Consider the following 18,475-nt stretch of genomic DNA (forward strand, 5'->3'; position numbering starts at 1 on the left):
AAAAACAACATTTGTTTGCTATTATTTGAAATGCAAATGAAAACATGAATAAATAAATAGTAGTAGTAGTAATGTTTGTTTATTTCATGGAGTTCATGATATGTACAATGCACATAGACACAATCGTTCATTCATACAAGTTTTTTTCATTTTTAATGGTCAAATATCGGATTACGCTTCTTATTTTAGTTAGCTTAGATACTATACATGTACTCCTATACAAAAGACAATTTCAACGTGCAGAAAACAGACAAGGCGACAACTTTCTTGAAGAAAATAAGGCCAACTGCTTGACGTCTGCGTGCAAAACCATTGGCGCTATGAAAAGAAAACTAAGCGAGTGGCTTCTTGCTTCACATCTTGCCGTCCAGCTTCCTCTCCACGGACTTTACCAGAAGCTCTGCGTACTGCTCCAACAGCGCCAGGGCTTTGTCGCCCTCACCTTTGGCCTCCGAGCCCCAGAGGGCGCCATTGGACAGCGAGGGGCCAGGCAGCGGGTCAAGCTCCGCCTTGGCCGACGCCAACGCCTCGGACAACACCTTCACCATCTCCTGACGACTTTCTTCGCCGCACTCCGGAGGGCAGCGGAGCAGCTGATGTACGCACATTATATAATACAATATATATATTTTTGTAAACGTATATTTCCGTCTTGACGTCGAAGTTGGCTCACTTGTCTTAAAAATACTAAACTTTCACTTCAAGTTGTGTTTGAAAATTCAGTTTCACTTTAGCAACGTGAAATTTGGTAGGCGAGTCTATCCGGAGTAGACCCACAAAAAAACGACATAGGTTTTGTCCAGTCGTTACCAAACTTGAAATATTTACTTGACAGATAGACAACACTCAATTGCCAGTATTTTGAGTTTGAATCATTTCACGTCGATGAAGCATGGCGGCAAAATTTGATGACTCCCCACAAAAGACCAAATTCTAATAAGCAGAGTTGGAAAATTCAGCCCCTGAAGCCAGTTTTATTAAGCAGCGTGAAAAGTAGACGACGTCTATCATGAATAGAGCCACACTTTTTCTTCATTTGACAGCAAACTTCAGATGGGAGCTTCAAGCCTCGTTTTTTTTGAAGAATTGTTCACTAATTCTATTTTCCAAAGTGCTCTTATCCAGAAACACACTGACCTCTGTGTACAGCGTGGCGGTTCGCCTCAGACTGCAACGGAGCTCACTCGCAGCCTGCCTGCACGCGTCCAAAGTGACGGTATCAACTGCAGAGCAAACATAAACACAAAACGTCATTCTAAAAAAATTCATAATGAAAAACGCAAAATAACACACACGTTTTAGAGGCATGTGGGCGCACACTGATGTGGAAAAAGAGAACAGTGCAAACAAGCGAAGTATTGCCGGCTGTATTGTCAGTACACTCACCGACGCGGCACTGCCAGGAGGCCACGGGTGACACGGACGGCGACACGCAAGCCAGCGGCGGCCAGCGCGAGGCGGAGTGACGACGAAAAGGAAGAGGAGGAGTAGGTGGTAGAAGAAAAGGAAAAGGAGTGCAAGTAAACGACAGGTTGGTAGGAGGAGGAACACCTGGATGGGTGAGGGGATGTTCCGCCACCAGGGGGAGCTCTTCGGGCGGTGGCCCTACAGCTTGGTGACTGGAGGAATAAAATGGTGTAAAAAAACAAACCGTAAACTCAGTGATGATATGTCAGCACTTTATTTATATTTGTGTTCATGTGTTAACTTTTTGCCATACAGTGAATATAAAAAGTCTACACACCCTTGTTCAAATGGCAGGTTTTTGAGATATAAAAAAATAAGTCCCGCTAACTTTTCTCACCATTAATGTGACTTATAACCTGGACAACTCAATTGAATAAAAAAGAATAATAATAATTGGTTTGAGTGGGAAGTAAAAATAAGCAACTAAGATACTGCGGTTGCACAAGTGTGCACACCCTCTTATATAGAATGACGAAAACATACTTGATGAGGTAACTCCTTTATAATATTTTGTCAAACTCACCTTTCATATGTGCTCACTTTGTTCTTCTCTGCTGAACCTTGCACATGGAAGAAAAACAGAAGAATCAAAAAAAGGAATAAACACGGAAACAATCGTGTTGGTAGCTTTTTACGTGTTACACTACGTATGTCGCCGACAGCCACGGCAGCCCCGTCCGTTTACCCGAAACGGAGTGTGACGTGGGATTTCTGTTATTTCTTTCTTTGTATTTCAGTGAGTTTTCTCAAGGTGCGTGATGGGACGTGTTGGGTGGCTGAGCCCACTACGCTGGAACCACAGATCCCAGTACGTTCCCTCCCAGGCCGTCACGTTCTGATAAGAGTCCCTCACATCCTGTCGTGGCTTCCTACGGATGAAACGTAGCGGGCAGTTTTGGAGCGCGTTTGTCAAACGGAGCTTTCCTGTCTGGCCCGGCTCCACAGTCGGCGTCAGTATGGGGGGCCACATACCGCCGCTCGATAAATCTTTGATAATACATTGCCGCCTTGATGTATCTCATTTGTCATCTCGATGTGTCACCTTTGCCCATCCCGACCCTCCATCCTGTTTTGTCTACGGCGGTCTGCAAATGGGCTGCCGTGGACCGCCCGGAACATGGTGTAAACGTAGCCATACCTGTGTAGGGTGAGACATCACACGCCGGACCCACGGTGGGAGAAGAAGCTTTAATTGGACTTCCTGGACAAAAGGCGTTGCCTTTCACCTCCGAGCAGACGCTGCGTCGAGGGCTGAGAGGCTGCTTGGGCTGAGGGATGCGAGAGGGCGTCGGCGGGACGGCGACGAGGGTGTGCCAAGACGTCTCCGCTACGTCCAGATCCCCCCAGGACCTCCGGGCCTTGCGGAAGGGCGACAGGTCGAGGCCGGGGTGGATGCCATCGCCCACTGAGGACGAACGGCTGCTTTTGGCCATGGAGCTGGCCGTGGGGTTCATGTAGGAGCGAGGAGACTGAGGCGAGCCCGGCGAGGGCGAGGACACTTGCGAGGACGAGGGCTTGATAGGGTCTCGGTCCAGGAGGAGATACTGGGGCCTCTTGCACCACTCCCTACGATCACTAGAGGGCAGCGGAGAACGTGGAGCTGGAGGGAGGAGGAGGACATTTTAGAGTACCAGTCAATTGATTCCTTTCTTTGACATTTTGCAAATGTTTATTTTAGCTAATCTGTCATTTATTTTTATTTTTTTGCATTTATCAGAAATGGATTTCAACTAACTGATCAGATATTTTAATATGTATATGCAAGTTTTATTTTTTTCTTTATAATCTGCTCTTATATCTTAATGTATCCATCCATCAATCCACAGATGAACTATAGATATATTTTATTTTGTAATTATTTTGTTTGAATGTTATTTAATTTGATGCACTTTGATGTGAATATAATTTTTCCTTTTAATTGTATTTTTCATGAAGTGATTTTATCTGATCAGATTTTCGTTTTTATGCGTAAATCTACACTTCAATAATGATTTTTAAAATTTTATTTACCACACCTTATTTCATTTTATTTAAGAATCATGCCACATGTTAATGATGTCATTAAAATATATACTTGTTTCATTTTATACATTCGAGCCAAATCTACGATGTCATATTTTGTATTTTATTTAATTATATGTGATATTATTGTATTACATTTTTATTTCCCCATTGGTTCAACGCCCAAATTCACATTTTATTTCATGCATTCACTACACAAAATTGATAGTCATAAAAATATTTATATATTTAAAAATAGTAATACATATTTTATAAAAATAATCATATTTGATTTATTAAATTTGATTATTTGTATTTCTTATTTATTGATTCATTCATTCTACACAATAATGTCATAAAAATGTTTAATTTTTATGTATTCACTGAGTGATTTACTAATACAGTTTTTCAAATTTATCTTAGGTTGCGAATTTGGTAGCCAAACTACTGATACGGAGATCGGGGGCAGCATTGCATCTATTGTGTGTGGGGGAGGTCTTTATTTGTATAAAATGTTTTTTTTTTTTTTTTTTAAACAATATTATTGGAAATCGTTTACAACACGCGGTAAGACTCCACGCTTGAATTCATCAAAGGGACTGTTTGTGTGCTGCTGTTTTGGTTAGCAACAAAACTTGACCAATATTTGAGGAAATGCTTGATCGCAGGAGCAACGTAACGTACAGGCTAAGGTGAGGTTCTGGGCGGACTGGGACTTGTGCAGACTGGCGGTTTTGTAGGGTGGCGGCGGTCTGGAGGGCGGCGTGGAGAACCTCCAAAGGTGGGACCCTGACGTGGTCTTCTTTTGGGATCTGGGGATAATTGCAGAGCCTGTGACGAGCCTAGTGAGACCCACAAAAAAAAGAAGAAGAAAAAAAAAAAGCAGTTGTTAAATAACACATTCCGGACAATTGAGCGTCTCCTAAAAATCTTACTTTGGCCCCTGGGTGGCGCTAGGGGACACGGGGGTTTTGACTTCCGTGGTTCGGCCGCCTCCTGCTTCCTTTGCCTGCGCTTTGGAAAACGGTGGCACTCCCCTGCAGCACGCAAATCAGCAAAGTGAGTTTGCAATTTTGTGAGGGGTGCAGTCTTGATCAGCGGCTCAAAGGGGGAGGTATGCATTCGACATACTTTGAAAATGTTCTTAGTTTAGTGAAGGTCTGCCATGAGGTGGTCACGCTTACCTGTTGTGATGTCCTCTGGCCAGGAAGCGCGAGGACATGCTGAGCCTCGGGACCCTGCTCGGCTCGGCTGCGAGTCGCACGGCGACAAAATCAGACAATAAGCTCGAGAAATACGTCAAATAATCAGTGAGACCGTCGTACTTTTGCTGCAGGCGTCCGCCAGCGTCTCAAAGTTCCGCTTGAGGAAATCTTCTCGTCCGGTCAGAGCCTCGTCCAGACGGATCGCCTCCGCTTTCGTTACCGCTTCTTCGCCTTCGTCCTCCGAGCTGTCCAGGCTAAGCGACGCGTTGTCTGCGGAGTCTGTCGGTGTACGTTTGAGCACTTAATCAAAGGTTCTAGAGATTTTACTGGACGTGACATAATGAGAGTCTTACCGTCCAGGACGCCATCGGGACTGGTTCCTCGGCTGTCGTAGCCTAGCGAGCAGGCGCTGTCCGGGCTGCAGCTGTCCTGGCTCTGGCCGATGACCTGACGCTTCCTGTGAAGCGAATCCTTTGCCATGTCATCGCCGCAGAAGAATGATGAAAAATATATCATAACACGAATACGCGAGTGTTGAGCTTGGCTCTCGATTCCCCCAGACACCTGGAAATGACCCTAAGATGGCAGCTTCAAACCGAAACGGCAGACTTCTCGTTTCTTTTCAGGCATGGCTTCTTGAGACTTATTCGTGCGTCTACTCATGATACACACGCCGACCAAATTGCATGAGTCGAAATTAAACTGACTTTCAGGACTGAATTTACCGAGCCCACGTTTGGATGTTCGTATTTTGTAAAGTGCTTTTGCTATTGACAGCAATGTGTTTGAACGTACTTGGTGTACCCGTCTTGTAGATCGGCGTCATCTTCGTTGTCCGCCGCCCCCAGCCTCACCCTATCAGAACCCTCCACGGCTTCAGACGACAGCCAATCGCAGCGGATGACGGGCTGACGGAAGCGGTTCTTGTCGGGACGTTCCGGGCTCGGCGCGGGCTCGGCTCGGGCGGGCGTGCCGCTGCGAGCGTCGCCAGGTTTGTTGGGCGCGAAGGGCTCCAGCTGCCTCAGGTCCGACATGGACACCACCTTCAGGTCCAGAGAGCCTTTACGACGAGACCAGCGACGACGAGGACGACGACTGACGACGGGCGTGGGCGCGGCGAGCTGGGAAAAAGAAAAAAAACATGGAGGGGAGGACTTCAACTTTTACACACACCCACATTGTAGTATACTCCAAAAATATTTAAAAAGAGAAGACATTTAAGAAAAAAAAGTATACTTGTAACAGAGAAAATTATGATGTCAAATTAGCAATATCAACTATTTAAACGCTTTTTCCAAAATGCTAATACTTTTCAAACCTTGCAAATGTAACATTAATGAGAATTGAATGTGAACAAAGGCAAACGGAAAACGCTCACTTACTTTTGCTGGTTCCCATTCAGGCGCTTCTTCTGAGCCGCCCGTGTCTTCGCCGTGACTGCTGTCAGCGGACGCGCTGTTGCTGGAGTCGTCTTCGCGGTCGCCGGAGTTTCGGCGGGTCACGTCGTCGTCGTCGTCGCGCTCGCTGTCTGAGGAGAGGCCCCTCGGGGCGGGAGCGCTGTACGCACACAACATTAAATCAAGAGTCGTAATGGCGTAAATGGTTTTCCGGGAGGAAAGGGCGGGGGTGGGGGGGGTGGGTCACCTGAAGGCGGCGCTCTTGAGAGGCTGTCGGAGATGAAAGAGCTTCTGTCGCATGCTGATGGTCAGCTCTGGAGCCAGACGCCACACAAAGATGCAACTACGGCACAAAAACAGGATCAAAGGGTTTGTAGCGAGCATGTGTGGTCATCATATTTGCTGACGCCGATTTGTCCCGTGTGAATGACGTCCTCACCTGTCGCCTGACACGCTGATCAAATGCTTGCAGTCGTTGGTGAACCGCAGACCGGTCACGATCTCTGAAACACGCAACAAAAATGCGGCACGACTTGTGTTTAGCAATCTGCTCACGTTCACAATTACTGTGCGACGTGATCACATATTGAACAACAGAAACCGTTTTGAATGACATCGCTAAAGATGTATACTTGTGTGTTATCTATTACCAGAATGTCCAAACATGGTGGCAACACACTCTCCGGTGTAGAAATCAAAGATGCTGATGTTTTTGTTGGAGCAGCTGGCAGCCACGTACTGACCAGACGGATCGATCTGAACCTGCAACCCCAAACGCACCAATGCATGCACGCACGTGCAGGCGAGTGACCATTTTATTAGGTACCCCCGCCCATTTAATCCAACGGTGAGCAGGCCTCCTCACCCTGAGCAGGCTGCCGTCGTCGCTGAGCGATCCCTTGTACAGTTTCTTTTGTTTGCCATTGCTGACGTTGAAAATCCTGTTGACACAAAACCAAAAAAGAAAGGAAAAAACAAAACAAAACAAACACATCAGTACCCGACCTTGAGGTGTCCGGGCGTGCGCTTGAAGGGAAGACACACCTGATGCAGCGGTCCTGGCAGCCCACCGCCACGTGCTTGCAGCTGGGGTCCACGCCCATGTCGTAAAGCGTGGTCTTCCTCACCGTGTGGTGAGAACGCCGGAACTCTGTTCCTCTGTTGCTCTGCAAAATCAACGTGATATATATGCATGAAAATATAAACATAGTGTATACATATACGTTTACATATACTGTTTTTTTACATCCATCTTATATACAAAACTATTCAGGTATAAGATCCAAGAGGAGTAGCTTCCTCATTTTGCTATTATTACTGCAGTGCAATGGTTAAATCGTCTTATTTTATTACCATTTTGCAGAATAAAAGAAATGTATATTTTTTTACAGTGCCTGTTGACGTTGGCTAAAAGAGACTTCTTATATTATTTTTTAAAAATAATTGTTTTACAGTATGTTTTTTGCAAAGTGCTAAAAGTGTCACACTTGTATTTTTGTTCTGTTTTTTTTTTTACTTGAAATACCAAATACTCATAGTACTTTTCACACAAATTGTTAGGTCATTTTCTAAAATAAAAATATGTTTATATTGTATTTTCCTTTTATTTTTCTTTTATTAAAAAAAAACCAGTATGCTTTTAAATTTGTATCTTTTGCAAATTGTTAAAAGAGCCTTTTTGTTATGAGAGACAAATTGAAACTTTTCTACACATGGTTCAAATAGTATTAACATATGCATTATTTTACAGAATTTCAAAGTGTGTTTTCTGCCTTTTCAAACGCGCAAACGCTCCGGTGTTTATTTTACCCTGAAATGGCGGGGGGTGACCACTTTTTTTTTAAACAATAAAGAACACATTTATGTGTTTGTAGAATGAGAGGCGTATGCATTATTTCCCTTGTCACTTTAATAGTTACCTCCCATGTGTGGAGATAATCGTTCAAAACCATAAAAGTTCACGCTCACACAGACCAACGCCTTCAGACGGAGAAAAAGAAGAATGAACGTGGAGAAAAATGGACGCCGATTGGAAAAGCCTGGCTGCGCCACTCTTTATGCTAAGCTACTTACCGCAGATTTAAGATCCCTTGTAAGTGTGTCACGTGTGTGTGTGTTTACGTACCGTGTGCGCGGTGCGGAAATAGATGCTTTTATCCGCCCCACAACTGATCAACCTCACTTTGCCGTCATTGGCTAAGAATCAATGGGGGAGAAAACAAATTAAAATGTAATTACTGTATGCAGAGAGAATAAATCAAATGATGTACACAAGGTGGGCAAACATATTGAGACCTCACATCTACAGTAATAGATAATAATTAAATGTCATCTGAAAAAAGAATAGAGTAATTAGAAAGCCTTTAGATGTGGATTTTTTTAAAATCTCAAATGTTTAAAAGTCGTTTTAAAAATAATAATACAATTCAAAACAAATTGAATTCAATTCAAACAAATAAGCTAGGCGTGCATAGCATAGTTTATTTTAATGAGAAGAATCGCTGAGGTGCATTTTAGGTAATTAAAACAAATTTAATCATTCATTTTTTTAGTTAGAAATTATATTTTATTAAGGACGCTTTATTTTTGTGAAGAAACATGTACAAATCTGATTATTATACTAGAGTGCCATTACACAATCTTCCACACCACCAAAGATGACATTTATGCTGGAGTTTATATTCTGCGTCAGTGTCACGTCCACGTGACCAGATGCTTGTGTCCACATGGTGTGAGAGTAGGGTCCGCATGAGTACGAATACTGTAGTACAGTCAGTCATATATAATTTAAAAGGGCGGCGTCTCAGGAGGCTCACCGGCGAAGCGTACGGCCGTGATGGACGACGAGTGCTCGTCCAGCGTTTGCACCAGGCCGTAGTCGGACGCGGCGTCCAGCACGTGAATCAGACGATCTCTGCTCGCCGTGGCCAGAAGCTGCAGACCTAAATGTGAACCGAGCGAATAAATTCAATGCGCGGTTCGCCTAACTTGAGCATCAAGACACACAAACGCTGACCTGTTTGTGGCTTGCTGTACTCCAGGCAGAGGATTTCCGCGTCGTGAGCTTCCACTTTCAGAATCTCTTCCATGCTGCTGAGGTTGTGAACTCTTAACAATAAACACAAGACCAATTGAAGGAAAACATTATGAAATAGTTGTATTAGTGTGGCTCAGTTGATAGACCAGTGGCCGAAGGGTTAGCGTTTCGAATCCTGGCTCCGCCGCACATTGGTGCATGAATGTGTACGCGTGAAAGGGTGAACGTGAGCCTCTGGAAAGCGCTTTGGGCACCGTGATGGTGGAGATAAAGCGCTATTACAAATGCACTCCATTGAACGTAACATTCAAAAACATTTGGATATTCTGCAATAGTCAACTTAAAGACTGTGAATTCAGAGATTTGTTTCTGAGTGGGTGAAATTAATGATTTAAAAAGAAAAAAAAAAGCAACACAGTGCCTGTGGTGGACCTCAATAGATGTTGCTGGTGTACCTAACGAAGTGACCGCAGTGTTGAGGGAAGGCCTCTGCAGTGGCTCTCACCTGAGGATTCCGTTTCGGTCTCCAGACGCTAAGTGTTTCCCGTCCGGGCTGACGCAGATGGTGCGGATGCCGGTCCTGCTTTCCGCCGGCTGTCCGTCCGCAGGTTTATCCGCTTTGGTCAGATTCTCTGTTTCCTGCAAGGCGGCCGTGCTCGCGCCCGTGTAGATGATCTTGAGGAGGTCCTGCAACAACAGCAGGCAAGAAATTAGCACCTTTCTTTAGGGACTGTATTGGATAGAGTTTGTTTTTTCATGAAGTCAAACTGACGGTGCTGAGGATGTTCCGAGAATGAACAGCGGTGCGTTCGTCCGGGTGCCAAAGTCTGATGGTGCTGTCGGACGAGCAGCTGAGGAAGGCGCCGGGCGACAGACTCGCCGCCATCTCCTCAGGAAAATCCGGAACCATCTGAGGCAGCAATTAGTCCACAATATAACCATGTGAAAATAGTAAACACGTTTGTCTAGAACAGTATGTATGCTATTCGTTAGGGCTGTCACTATCGAATATTGTTAGAATCAATTATTCTTTTGATCATCTAATAGATTAATTGAATAATCGCATCAATTTATTGCAAAATCTTTTTTCGATTACTGTTTATTAACTGATTAGTGTGGCATATATTTTGTTTCAATTACATTGCGTTCTAATCTTTTGCTGTTAGGTTGTAATTTTATTTATGCATCCACTTAATGTTTTACAATTTTTTTCAACCTATATTTTTTTACAATACTTCCCTTAATGTGTAACATTGTTAATTTGGAATTGTATTTATTTTTTCATGTAGTTTTATCTAATATTTTACTTTTCATTTTTATTTTTGTATTGGAATCGTATTGTCTTTTTATATAAAATCTTTTACTTAGTTTTTCCCCTGTATTCAAGTAAAACTTTTCCTTTTTTTAAAAAATGTAAGACAAATTGAAACATTATAATTTGCAATTTTTCCACAAATAAGTTTTTCAATCCCCTTTTTTCTGACTGAATGCAGGTTTGCTTACTTCGAGGTCCCAGACACAGGCTGCGTGGAAGAGGGCCGAGTGGACCTTGGCCACCCGGGTGAGGTCGGCGACGTCCCACACGAACACGCTGTGGTCGGCGTACACGCAGCTCAGCCAGCGGCTGACGGGGTCATAGGTCACGGCCGTGGCGTCCGGGTAGCGGGCGTCCGTCCTGCTGCAAAGTAAATGACTGGAAGGAGAGACAGAAAGGAAGTCAGTTGAAGGTTTTTTTACATCTGTGATATTTGAAACTCATTCACTGCCAGCGTTCCCAGTTAACATGGATATTTGACTTCTAAAGCCGCCAATGGCAGTGAATGTGTTAAACTCAAATCACTCACAGGGAGTTAGTTGTGTGTCCATGTGCAGCCGTATTATTTTTATTTTATTTGATGTTTAACATGTCACAAAACAAGTCGGGTGTCTCTGTGCACCTGTGTCTCATTCTTTGATGTTTAGAGTAGGGCTGTCACAATGGAATCTTTTTAGAATAAATTCTCCTATTGATTATTGATAGAATAATCAATTATCCCCGCCCCCTACTATTACAAAAATAAATTAATTAATTACTAATATGCCTTTTATTCTCATTTATGAGGGATGGACCTCGATCCTTAAACTGCATATGTTGGTACTGTGTGCACAGTATAAATTTTTAGGTCAAAAAACGCTAACTACCATTCAGCTCACTCACATGTGTTATAATAACTTACAGACGGTCCTTTGTCTTTTTTGGCAAAGTTTATCATTGGCCCAACGAAGCGTCCGTCTGCAATAAATGTCTGTGTGAAACATGGGTTCCGGTGGTGAGGTTCTGGGCGGAACTTTTTTTTGGGCAGCATGTAGAGTGGGGTCTTCACACAAGTGTGGCCGTTTTAGACCGTCTCGTTGTCAGCCGTGAGTGACACGGGAGGATGGCCGAAAAGCAGGAAAGGAGGAAAGAATAACTAAACGTCCGACTTGACGGCCAGCGTGTGGACTTCGGGCTGGTATGGCCGCTTTTTAGCGTCTTGCTGTCGTGGCGAGGCGAAGCCCCACAACGACTCGGTGGGATATATTCCAGCCACCGGAGGCTTTAAGCGGATACATTTTCACGGCACAGAAATTTGTAGGAATTATGTGTATGCATAAGAAACATGCGTGACGAAGTAGCATCCACGGGGAGTGGTTTCAGCGCATTCAGCGGCCACGCCCTTGATTTGTCACAATTTTGAAGCCTCCTTTGATATATATAATTTTAATCATTCAAATTTAGCATGGTTGTTAACAACACCACTCTATGGTTGTCAAGGTTCGAAGTATTATTTTTTCCCCGCTTTACAGGGACTTTTAAGAAACACAGGCAAACATCGATACACAGGTGGCCCAGCTCTCCCTCACCTGGCTTGGGTGACGGACGCGACGTCTGCTCCGAGCGGGTGCGGCCGAGGCAGCGTGCAGACGAAACGCAGGTCGAGCGGGCTGAAGACTCGCACCGTTCCGTCGGCACAACTGCAGAAGATGCGCTCCGAGGACAGAGACAGAGACTGGGCCATGCTGGTCTACACAACACCAAGAAGAACGGGACGGGTTCCCACACAGAAAAACATGCGGGATCCTATTACATACATAGTACAGCATATACAGTATAATGTTGCATATTGAGGATGCATACAGTCTTTAAGTTCATTTATTTAAGCAAGAATGGTTTGGGAGGGAGGAAAGAAGTAAGTATGAAAGGAAGAACAGAAGAAACAAGGAGTAAGGAAGGTAGGAAGGGAGGGAGGAAAGAAGGCTGGAAGGTAGAAGGAATGAAGAAAGGGATGAAGAATGGAGAGAGGGAAATAAGGATGGTATGACAGGAAGGAAGACAGTAAGTGGGAAGAGAGGATGAAATGTATGAAGGAAGGAAGGGCAGAAGAGAGGAAGGAAGGAAATAAGGAAGGACAGAAGGTAGGAAGGAATGAAGGAAAGGGAGGAACGAAAGGGAGGAATAAAAGGAGAATGTAAGGAATGACTGAAAGGCAAAAGGCAGAAGAGAATGAATGAAGGATGGAGGGTAGGATGGAAGGATGGTTGGACAGATAGAAGGAAGGCAGCAAGAAAAGAAGGAAGTATGACGGAAGGAATTAAGCAAATCAAGAAAGGAAGGGTGGAAAGAAAGAAAGAAAGACGACGTGTACTGCAGTACTTTTGGCCCACCCTGTACATATTATTGCATCTCTTTTTCTTTTTACCTGCAGGTCCACCCACTTGTCCAGCATCCTGTTGCCATTGAACTCGCAGAGCAGGCCGGAGAACGTGACGCAGAAGGTGGAGTCGGCCTTTTGGCCTCGCCCACAGGCCACGTCGCAGAAGAAGTTGTTCCTCAGCTCGCCCGGTAGACCCGAACGGCCCAGCAGAGGCACCGGGGCGCTGGCCTAAAACAAGACCGGCTCGTGATTAGGTTCATTACACTCCAGATCTCACCGACTTTTTGTAGGATTCAAAGGAACCAAAGTATGATTAAAACAAAGTCAAGTATGTAGTGACTGATACGCATGATTCAAATGAACTAAAAAGTGTAATTGAAATGAACTCAGTATGACTAAAAAAAAGAACTAATGTCTGCTTACAGCAAACTTAAGTATGACTGAAACGAACTGAAGTGTGACTGAAACAAACTTCAGGATTGAAATGAACTCCTGTATGATTGCGAGGTTTCATGATCATTACATGCTCGGTGAATAGTTTTAGGCTAATACCTTACTGGCCTTGCAGTGGTCCAGATACCAGAACTTGACATGTCTGTTGCCCACCGTAACAAAGTAGGAGCTGTCCTCAGAGAAAGACACTCCCGTTACCTTGCTGGACACCTTGTTGGCGGCTATGACCACATCCTTCTGCGATAAAAACACCATACGGTTACCTTACAGACTCAAGTGCAAATATAATCTGGTACGTAGTCGTACGCTTACTTTCCAGGCCCAGACGTTGACCATCATGTCGTGCTGGTTGCCCACGCTGACGATGTACTTGCCGTCGGGCGAAAAGGCCACGCAGGAGACGCCGTACTCGTGCTTTTGGAGCTCGGACACCAGCCGGCACTCCGACACGTCCCACAGTCGCACGGCGGGAAGGTGGCCGCTCTGAGGAGGCGATCGGTCGGAACGTGAAATGCTTTTTGATTAAGTCCAACGCAAGCGAACCATTTCGGTCAACGTGTTCACACTTGATGGAACGAGGATCAAACCAAGGAAGAAAAACATTGATCAAAACAAAACAGAAGATCGAAACAGCCTAAAATATGATTGAAACGAACTAAAGTACATTGAAACAAACTGACGAAAGGTTAAACAAAGTATGACTAAAATGAACACTGCAGCGTGCATGGAACTGCAGCGCCTGTGCTGTGTTCACCAAACATAATGGGGACTGTGGTGTTCTATTCTGAGGCTTCAATGTCAAGGCTGGGTACAGAGATTATCCTCTGGCTGCACACAGTTACATGACTTGTAACCCTCTCACATCTCTCTCTGTGAGGGATCACGGAGCTATTTCCACCACGGAGCGCTTTAAAAACGACAAAGTCAAGGTCAGAGCTAATAGGCGAGGTAGGTCGTCCAGCATGGAGGACACCGGACGAGGAGGCTCGCATACACAGGAGACGGTGCGTTACAAGAAATGGTACGCTATGCTAATTGAGCACTGCAATTGTTCTCATTTCCTGTTTGGATACCATTTATGCGGTTTTCAATTATGTGAAGTGTTTGAAAACACAACGGTGGATGGTTACGTCAGGTAGTATGAATACATTTGCATGCTACAGTATGTACATACCACTACAGATTGACTATTGGATTTTATAATACACTGGACATAGGGAAAGGGCCCGACCGAGAGTAGCGGAAATCTGCCGATAACTGCCAGCCATTACAACAGTATTCGGGAAAAAAAATAAGTTTTAACCCCAAAACAATTGGTGAAGTGGAACTACATCGTCAATAAGCGTTCTTCACGAACCCCACCCAAAAAATTAAGAAAGAAAGAAGATAAAAAGCTAAAAACTAAAACTAAACTCCATTTAAATACCCAATTAAAATCAACTTAAGTATGATACGCAAAAAACAAGAATGACTGAAATGAACTTCAAAGTAAGATTGCAATGAATTAATGTATCATGAAACTTCCCTTCAGGGAGCCATGGGAATTTTATTTCTTTTTTATTATTATTATTATTATTATTTAAAATCTGAACAAATCAGCAATCCACAACAATGAGTAAATCCTGCAAATATGCAAACCTTCACGTAGCATTTCTGTGTTCTATAATCGGTCCAACTAAGAAAAATGCTGATGTAATAATCCCACATTAATAATTGAAAAAACAAAAAGAGTACCAACTTGCTTTTGAACTTTGCTCTCTGCTCTTTAGAACAACCAACATGCACGCAGCCACTTAACACGGTGAAGTCTGTTAATCAGCTTTGATTACGCCGGTACTTTGTTTCCAGAGGCGATTGATGCCAAGCGGCTATCCTAAAACGGGTCGTTAGGAACACGGAACCCTTAATCGACCGGCTGGGCAAGCGCACCTAAATCCTGGTGGGTATTTCGCAATGAAACCACAGCATGGATGTTATTTTACGTGACGGTGTAGTTGACTTGCAAGTTGCTCACATTTCAAAACTTTGCTTTTATAAATAAGCTAACTGATTGTTAGTTGACTGAATAATTGATAGATGATGATCACATTTTTTACGAAGCTGCTGTTGGCTGACAACCAGTTCAGGGTGTGCCCTGCCTCTCGCCCGAGGTCAGCAGGGAATACCAGCATGTATTTTAGTTTTTCTGTCAAACATTTTTTTCAATGTTTTCTAATATTTTCTCACACTTTTGTATTTTATATGTAATCTATGTTTGTCTATTATTTTAGATTTTTTTTTAATATTATTTTTTTAATATGTAATTTATCATAATATATTTTAAAAATATTTTTGAGCTATTCACGAGGGATAGGGGCCAGGCCCGACCGCAAATGACAAATAACTTGCGCAGCAACACATGCGTCCATCCATCCCTTTTCTGAGCCGCTTCTCCTCACAAGGGTCGCGGTAGCGCTGGAGCCTATCCCAGCTATCATCGGGCAGGAGGCGGGGTACGCCCTGAACTGGTTGCCAGCCAATCGCAGGGCACATACAAACAAACAACCATTCGCGCTGACATTCACACCTTAGAGTTTTTTTTTAGAGTTGTCAATTAACCTTGCATGTTTTTGGGATGTGGGAAGAAACCGGAGTGCCCGGAGAAACCCCACGCAGGCACGGGGAGAACACGCAAACTCCACACAGGCGGGGCCGGGGATTGAACCACAGTCCTCAGAACTGTGAGGTAGACGCTCTAACCAGTCGGCCATCGTGCCACCGCAACACATGCACAGACAATATAACAACACCCACACGCATTCTTTATACTCTGCGGAAAATGACTAACATTATTGCAGTTTACCAAGTCAGTTACAATCATTGTAAAACTTCTTATTTGTATCTGCACGTGTTATACTGCCCCCAGTGGCCAAGTCACACACTCCAGAAAGAGCCACAATTAATTAATCATGATACCCAAACTGTTTTAATTTTTATTACAAAGTACAATATTATAGTGTGCTATTTTCCTTATTAAAAACATGATACAAGATTTCTTGTTTTTATTGGGGAGATTGGAACGGATCACTGGCATAATTGTGTTTTGAATTACAAGCCAATAATGTTTTCATAGCCTGCAGCCGCCTTCATTAGTCATGCACATTCGCTTCACTAAAGACTAAATTGTCCACAGGTGCACAGAAAATGAGAGAGTGAATGCTTCTGAGTCTATATGCGATTGGCTGGCGCCAGTCCAGGGTGTAAACCCGCCCGTACTCTCGCCCCAAAATCAGCCGGGATGGACTCCGGAGTTGTTCCATTAGTGTGCAAATGAGATGATCAGCGCCTCACCTCGCCTGTGACCAAGTATTTGCCATCCTGGGAGAAGGACAGAGCCGTGATGGTCTTTCTGCAAGGAGGAAAAGGAGATAAATGTATGCTGTATGAGTTGACAGCACGTTATCATTTCAATGCAAAGAAGCTCACCTTGACGTGTTGATGAGGTGCTGCTGTCTGTTCTTTCTGGGGTTCAGCAATACCACAACGCACCTGCACAACACAGACACGATAACAAAAAAATACATGCAAAATAAAAGAAACAAATGCACGCAGCTTTGTGTACTGTAATGGGACCAACGTGAGTCATCGCTGTTAATCTGTTATCAGCTTTGTTCTGTGTACTGCTAAATAACAACTGCAAGAAGGATTATATAACACACACAAGAGCATTGTGCCCAGAAAGTCTAACTAATTAGCTCATGTACATACTTTTAAAAACTAAATGCTCTGTAAATTAAGGTATATACAAATACTTTTTTGTTTTTTTTCTTCCTCCTCACCCTGCAGGATAGGCCACCAGTCCAGTTTTGGGGTCGCAGGCTAGGCAGCTGTTGCCCAAAGCGGTGATACCCAGAACCTTTTCTAATGTCACCTGCAAAGCAACACATGGATATCGTCTTTTAAATGTTCCAATAAGTTGGACAAAGATACCAAAAAAAAGGTCATGAAAATTACTTCACATTTAGCAATTTGATGACGCATGCATCTTATTTTCAAAAACAAAAATATTGATACAGGTATCACAATACTCGTTTTTCATCAACTTGTGTAGGCGTCGAGTTTAGAAATTCAGCCCCCAAAGCTAGTTTCACTTGCCAACATGAAATTTGATAGGCATGTCTATCATGAGTAGACCCACAAAAAAGTCTCAAGAAGCCATGCCAGAAAGTCCACAGGAAGTCCACCATTTTGGTGTGACTTTTCCATTTTAGTGACAGTCCTCCTCATAAAACACAAAAATAATAAATTTAGTTCAACGATCCACCCTGCGACGGCGGTTTAACTTGGGAGACAATTCGGGTGTAAATGGATAAATACAAGTTACAGTACATTTTTTATGCAAATAATTTTAAATATGCATCAAACACTCATTTTATCAAATAATAGGTTGACTACAATTACGCTGATTATAAATAGTACATTAAAAATCAGAAACAGCGTATTTCACTTACACATTTCAATTTTGTTTTTTTACCTCATCGATGAATAACCTGGGCCATCTGTCTTGTTTGAAAAATTAAATGTCACCCCTGAATGCAGAGGTTTGCCGACCACCACAGCTATAGACACTCAGTATGTAAATGTGTATGTATGTATACATGCCTTGCTGGCCAGGTTGTCCCTGCGCTCCTTCCCGGGTTTGGCCGACGGCGAGCTCAGCAGCTTTCGGATGCGACTCTTGATGGTCAGTCCGTCGCCAGGCATGGTGTCGCCGGGACCCTCGGGTGGGGGTTTGCAGTCAAGTCACTGCGAAAGGACCAATTCAACAATTCCTTTCCAGGCTGTGAGGAAGGAGCCTCACGCAAAGTGGGACAGCCTTCCTGCTGGCGGGACGTGTGGAGGCTTAATCTCCCGAGGCCCGCCTGTCGCCTCGGCCCGAGCTCCAGGCATCCCCATTCGTGATTACATCAATGTGCCTAATTAATTAACTTGATTGGATTAAAGGCACACAGACTGAAAAAAAAGAGAGAGAGGATGTTTGTTAGGCTGTATGTTAAGGTATACTTATATTTAATCAATCAACAGCTTGGTAGTAGAGACAGTAGAGATTTTTTTTGTTTCACTTAACAAGAAATTTGGAAGGTGTGTCTTTCATGAACAAACCCACCAAAAAATCTCAAGAAGACATTTCTGAAAATACACAGGGATTTTGCCATTTTGGCCACTTACAGGGGTCACTGAAAACAAACTTTTTCAAAGTTT

At 43.7% G+C, this 18,475-nt stretch overlaps 1 protein-coding gene across 2 annotated transcripts; it reads right to left on the reverse strand.

Annotated features, from left to right (window-relative positions):
* Positions 1-72: 72 nt before the first annotated feature.
* On the reverse strand, positions 73-18,120 carry LOC133417217 (mitogen-activated protein kinase-binding protein 1-like). Of its 2 annotated transcripts, none has more exons than XM_061704808.1 (31): positions 17,876-18,120; positions 17,053-17,144; positions 16,700-16,762; positions 16,565-16,622; positions 13,547-13,717; positions 13,334-13,471; positions 12,827-13,009; positions 11,991-12,151; positions 10,611-10,800; positions 9,880-10,017; positions 9,613-9,794; positions 9,087-9,178; positions 8,887-9,012; positions 8,196-8,266; positions 7,115-7,236; positions 6,936-7,011; positions 6,721-6,832; positions 6,510-6,573; positions 6,318-6,413; positions 6,056-6,230; positions 5,469-5,794; positions 5,027-5,130; positions 4,794-4,952; positions 4,653-4,719; positions 4,404-4,505; positions 4,153-4,310; positions 2,606-3,067; positions 1,991-2,027; positions 1,552-1,619; positions 1,138-1,223; positions 73-593 (listed from the first exon to the last, which is right to left on the reverse strand). In XM_061704808.1, exons 1-31 carry the CDS (start codon positions 17,975-17,977, stop codon positions 354-356), a joined length of 4,221 nt encoding a protein of 1,406 aa, XP_061560792.1. In that variant the 5' UTR covers positions 17,978-18,120; the 3' UTR covers positions 73-353. The 2 variants fall into 2 exon arrangements, with proteins under 2 accessions (XP_061560792.1, XP_061560791.1); XM_061704807.1 differs by having other exon boundaries at positions 1,387-1,619.
* Positions 18,121-18,475: the final 355 nt, after the last annotated feature.

The sequence above is a fragment of the Phycodurus eques genome, chromosome 18 (assembly GCF_024500275.1).
Source record: "Phycodurus eques isolate BA_2022a chromosome 18, UOR_Pequ_1.1, whole genome shotgun sequence".
NCBI classification, from domain to species: domain Eukaryota; kingdom Metazoa; phylum Chordata; class Actinopteri; order Syngnathiformes; family Syngnathidae; genus Phycodurus; species Phycodurus eques.

Excerpts from the sequence above, each read along its gene's own strand:
- LOC133417217 (XM_061704807.1), bottom strand. The coding sequence starts at position 17,977 with ATGCCTGGCGACGGACTGACCATCAAGAGTCGCATCCGAAAGCTGCTG. Across the intron at positions 10,801-11,990 it reads GCGTCCGTCACCCAAGCCAG|TCATTTACTTTGCAGCAGGA; the intron begins GTGAGGGAGAGC and ends CTCTCCTTCCAG. Across the intron at positions 4,506-4,652 it reads GCCAGAGGACATCACAACAG|GGGAGTGCCACCGTTTTCCA; the intron begins GTAAGCGTGACC and ends TGCGTGCTGCAG.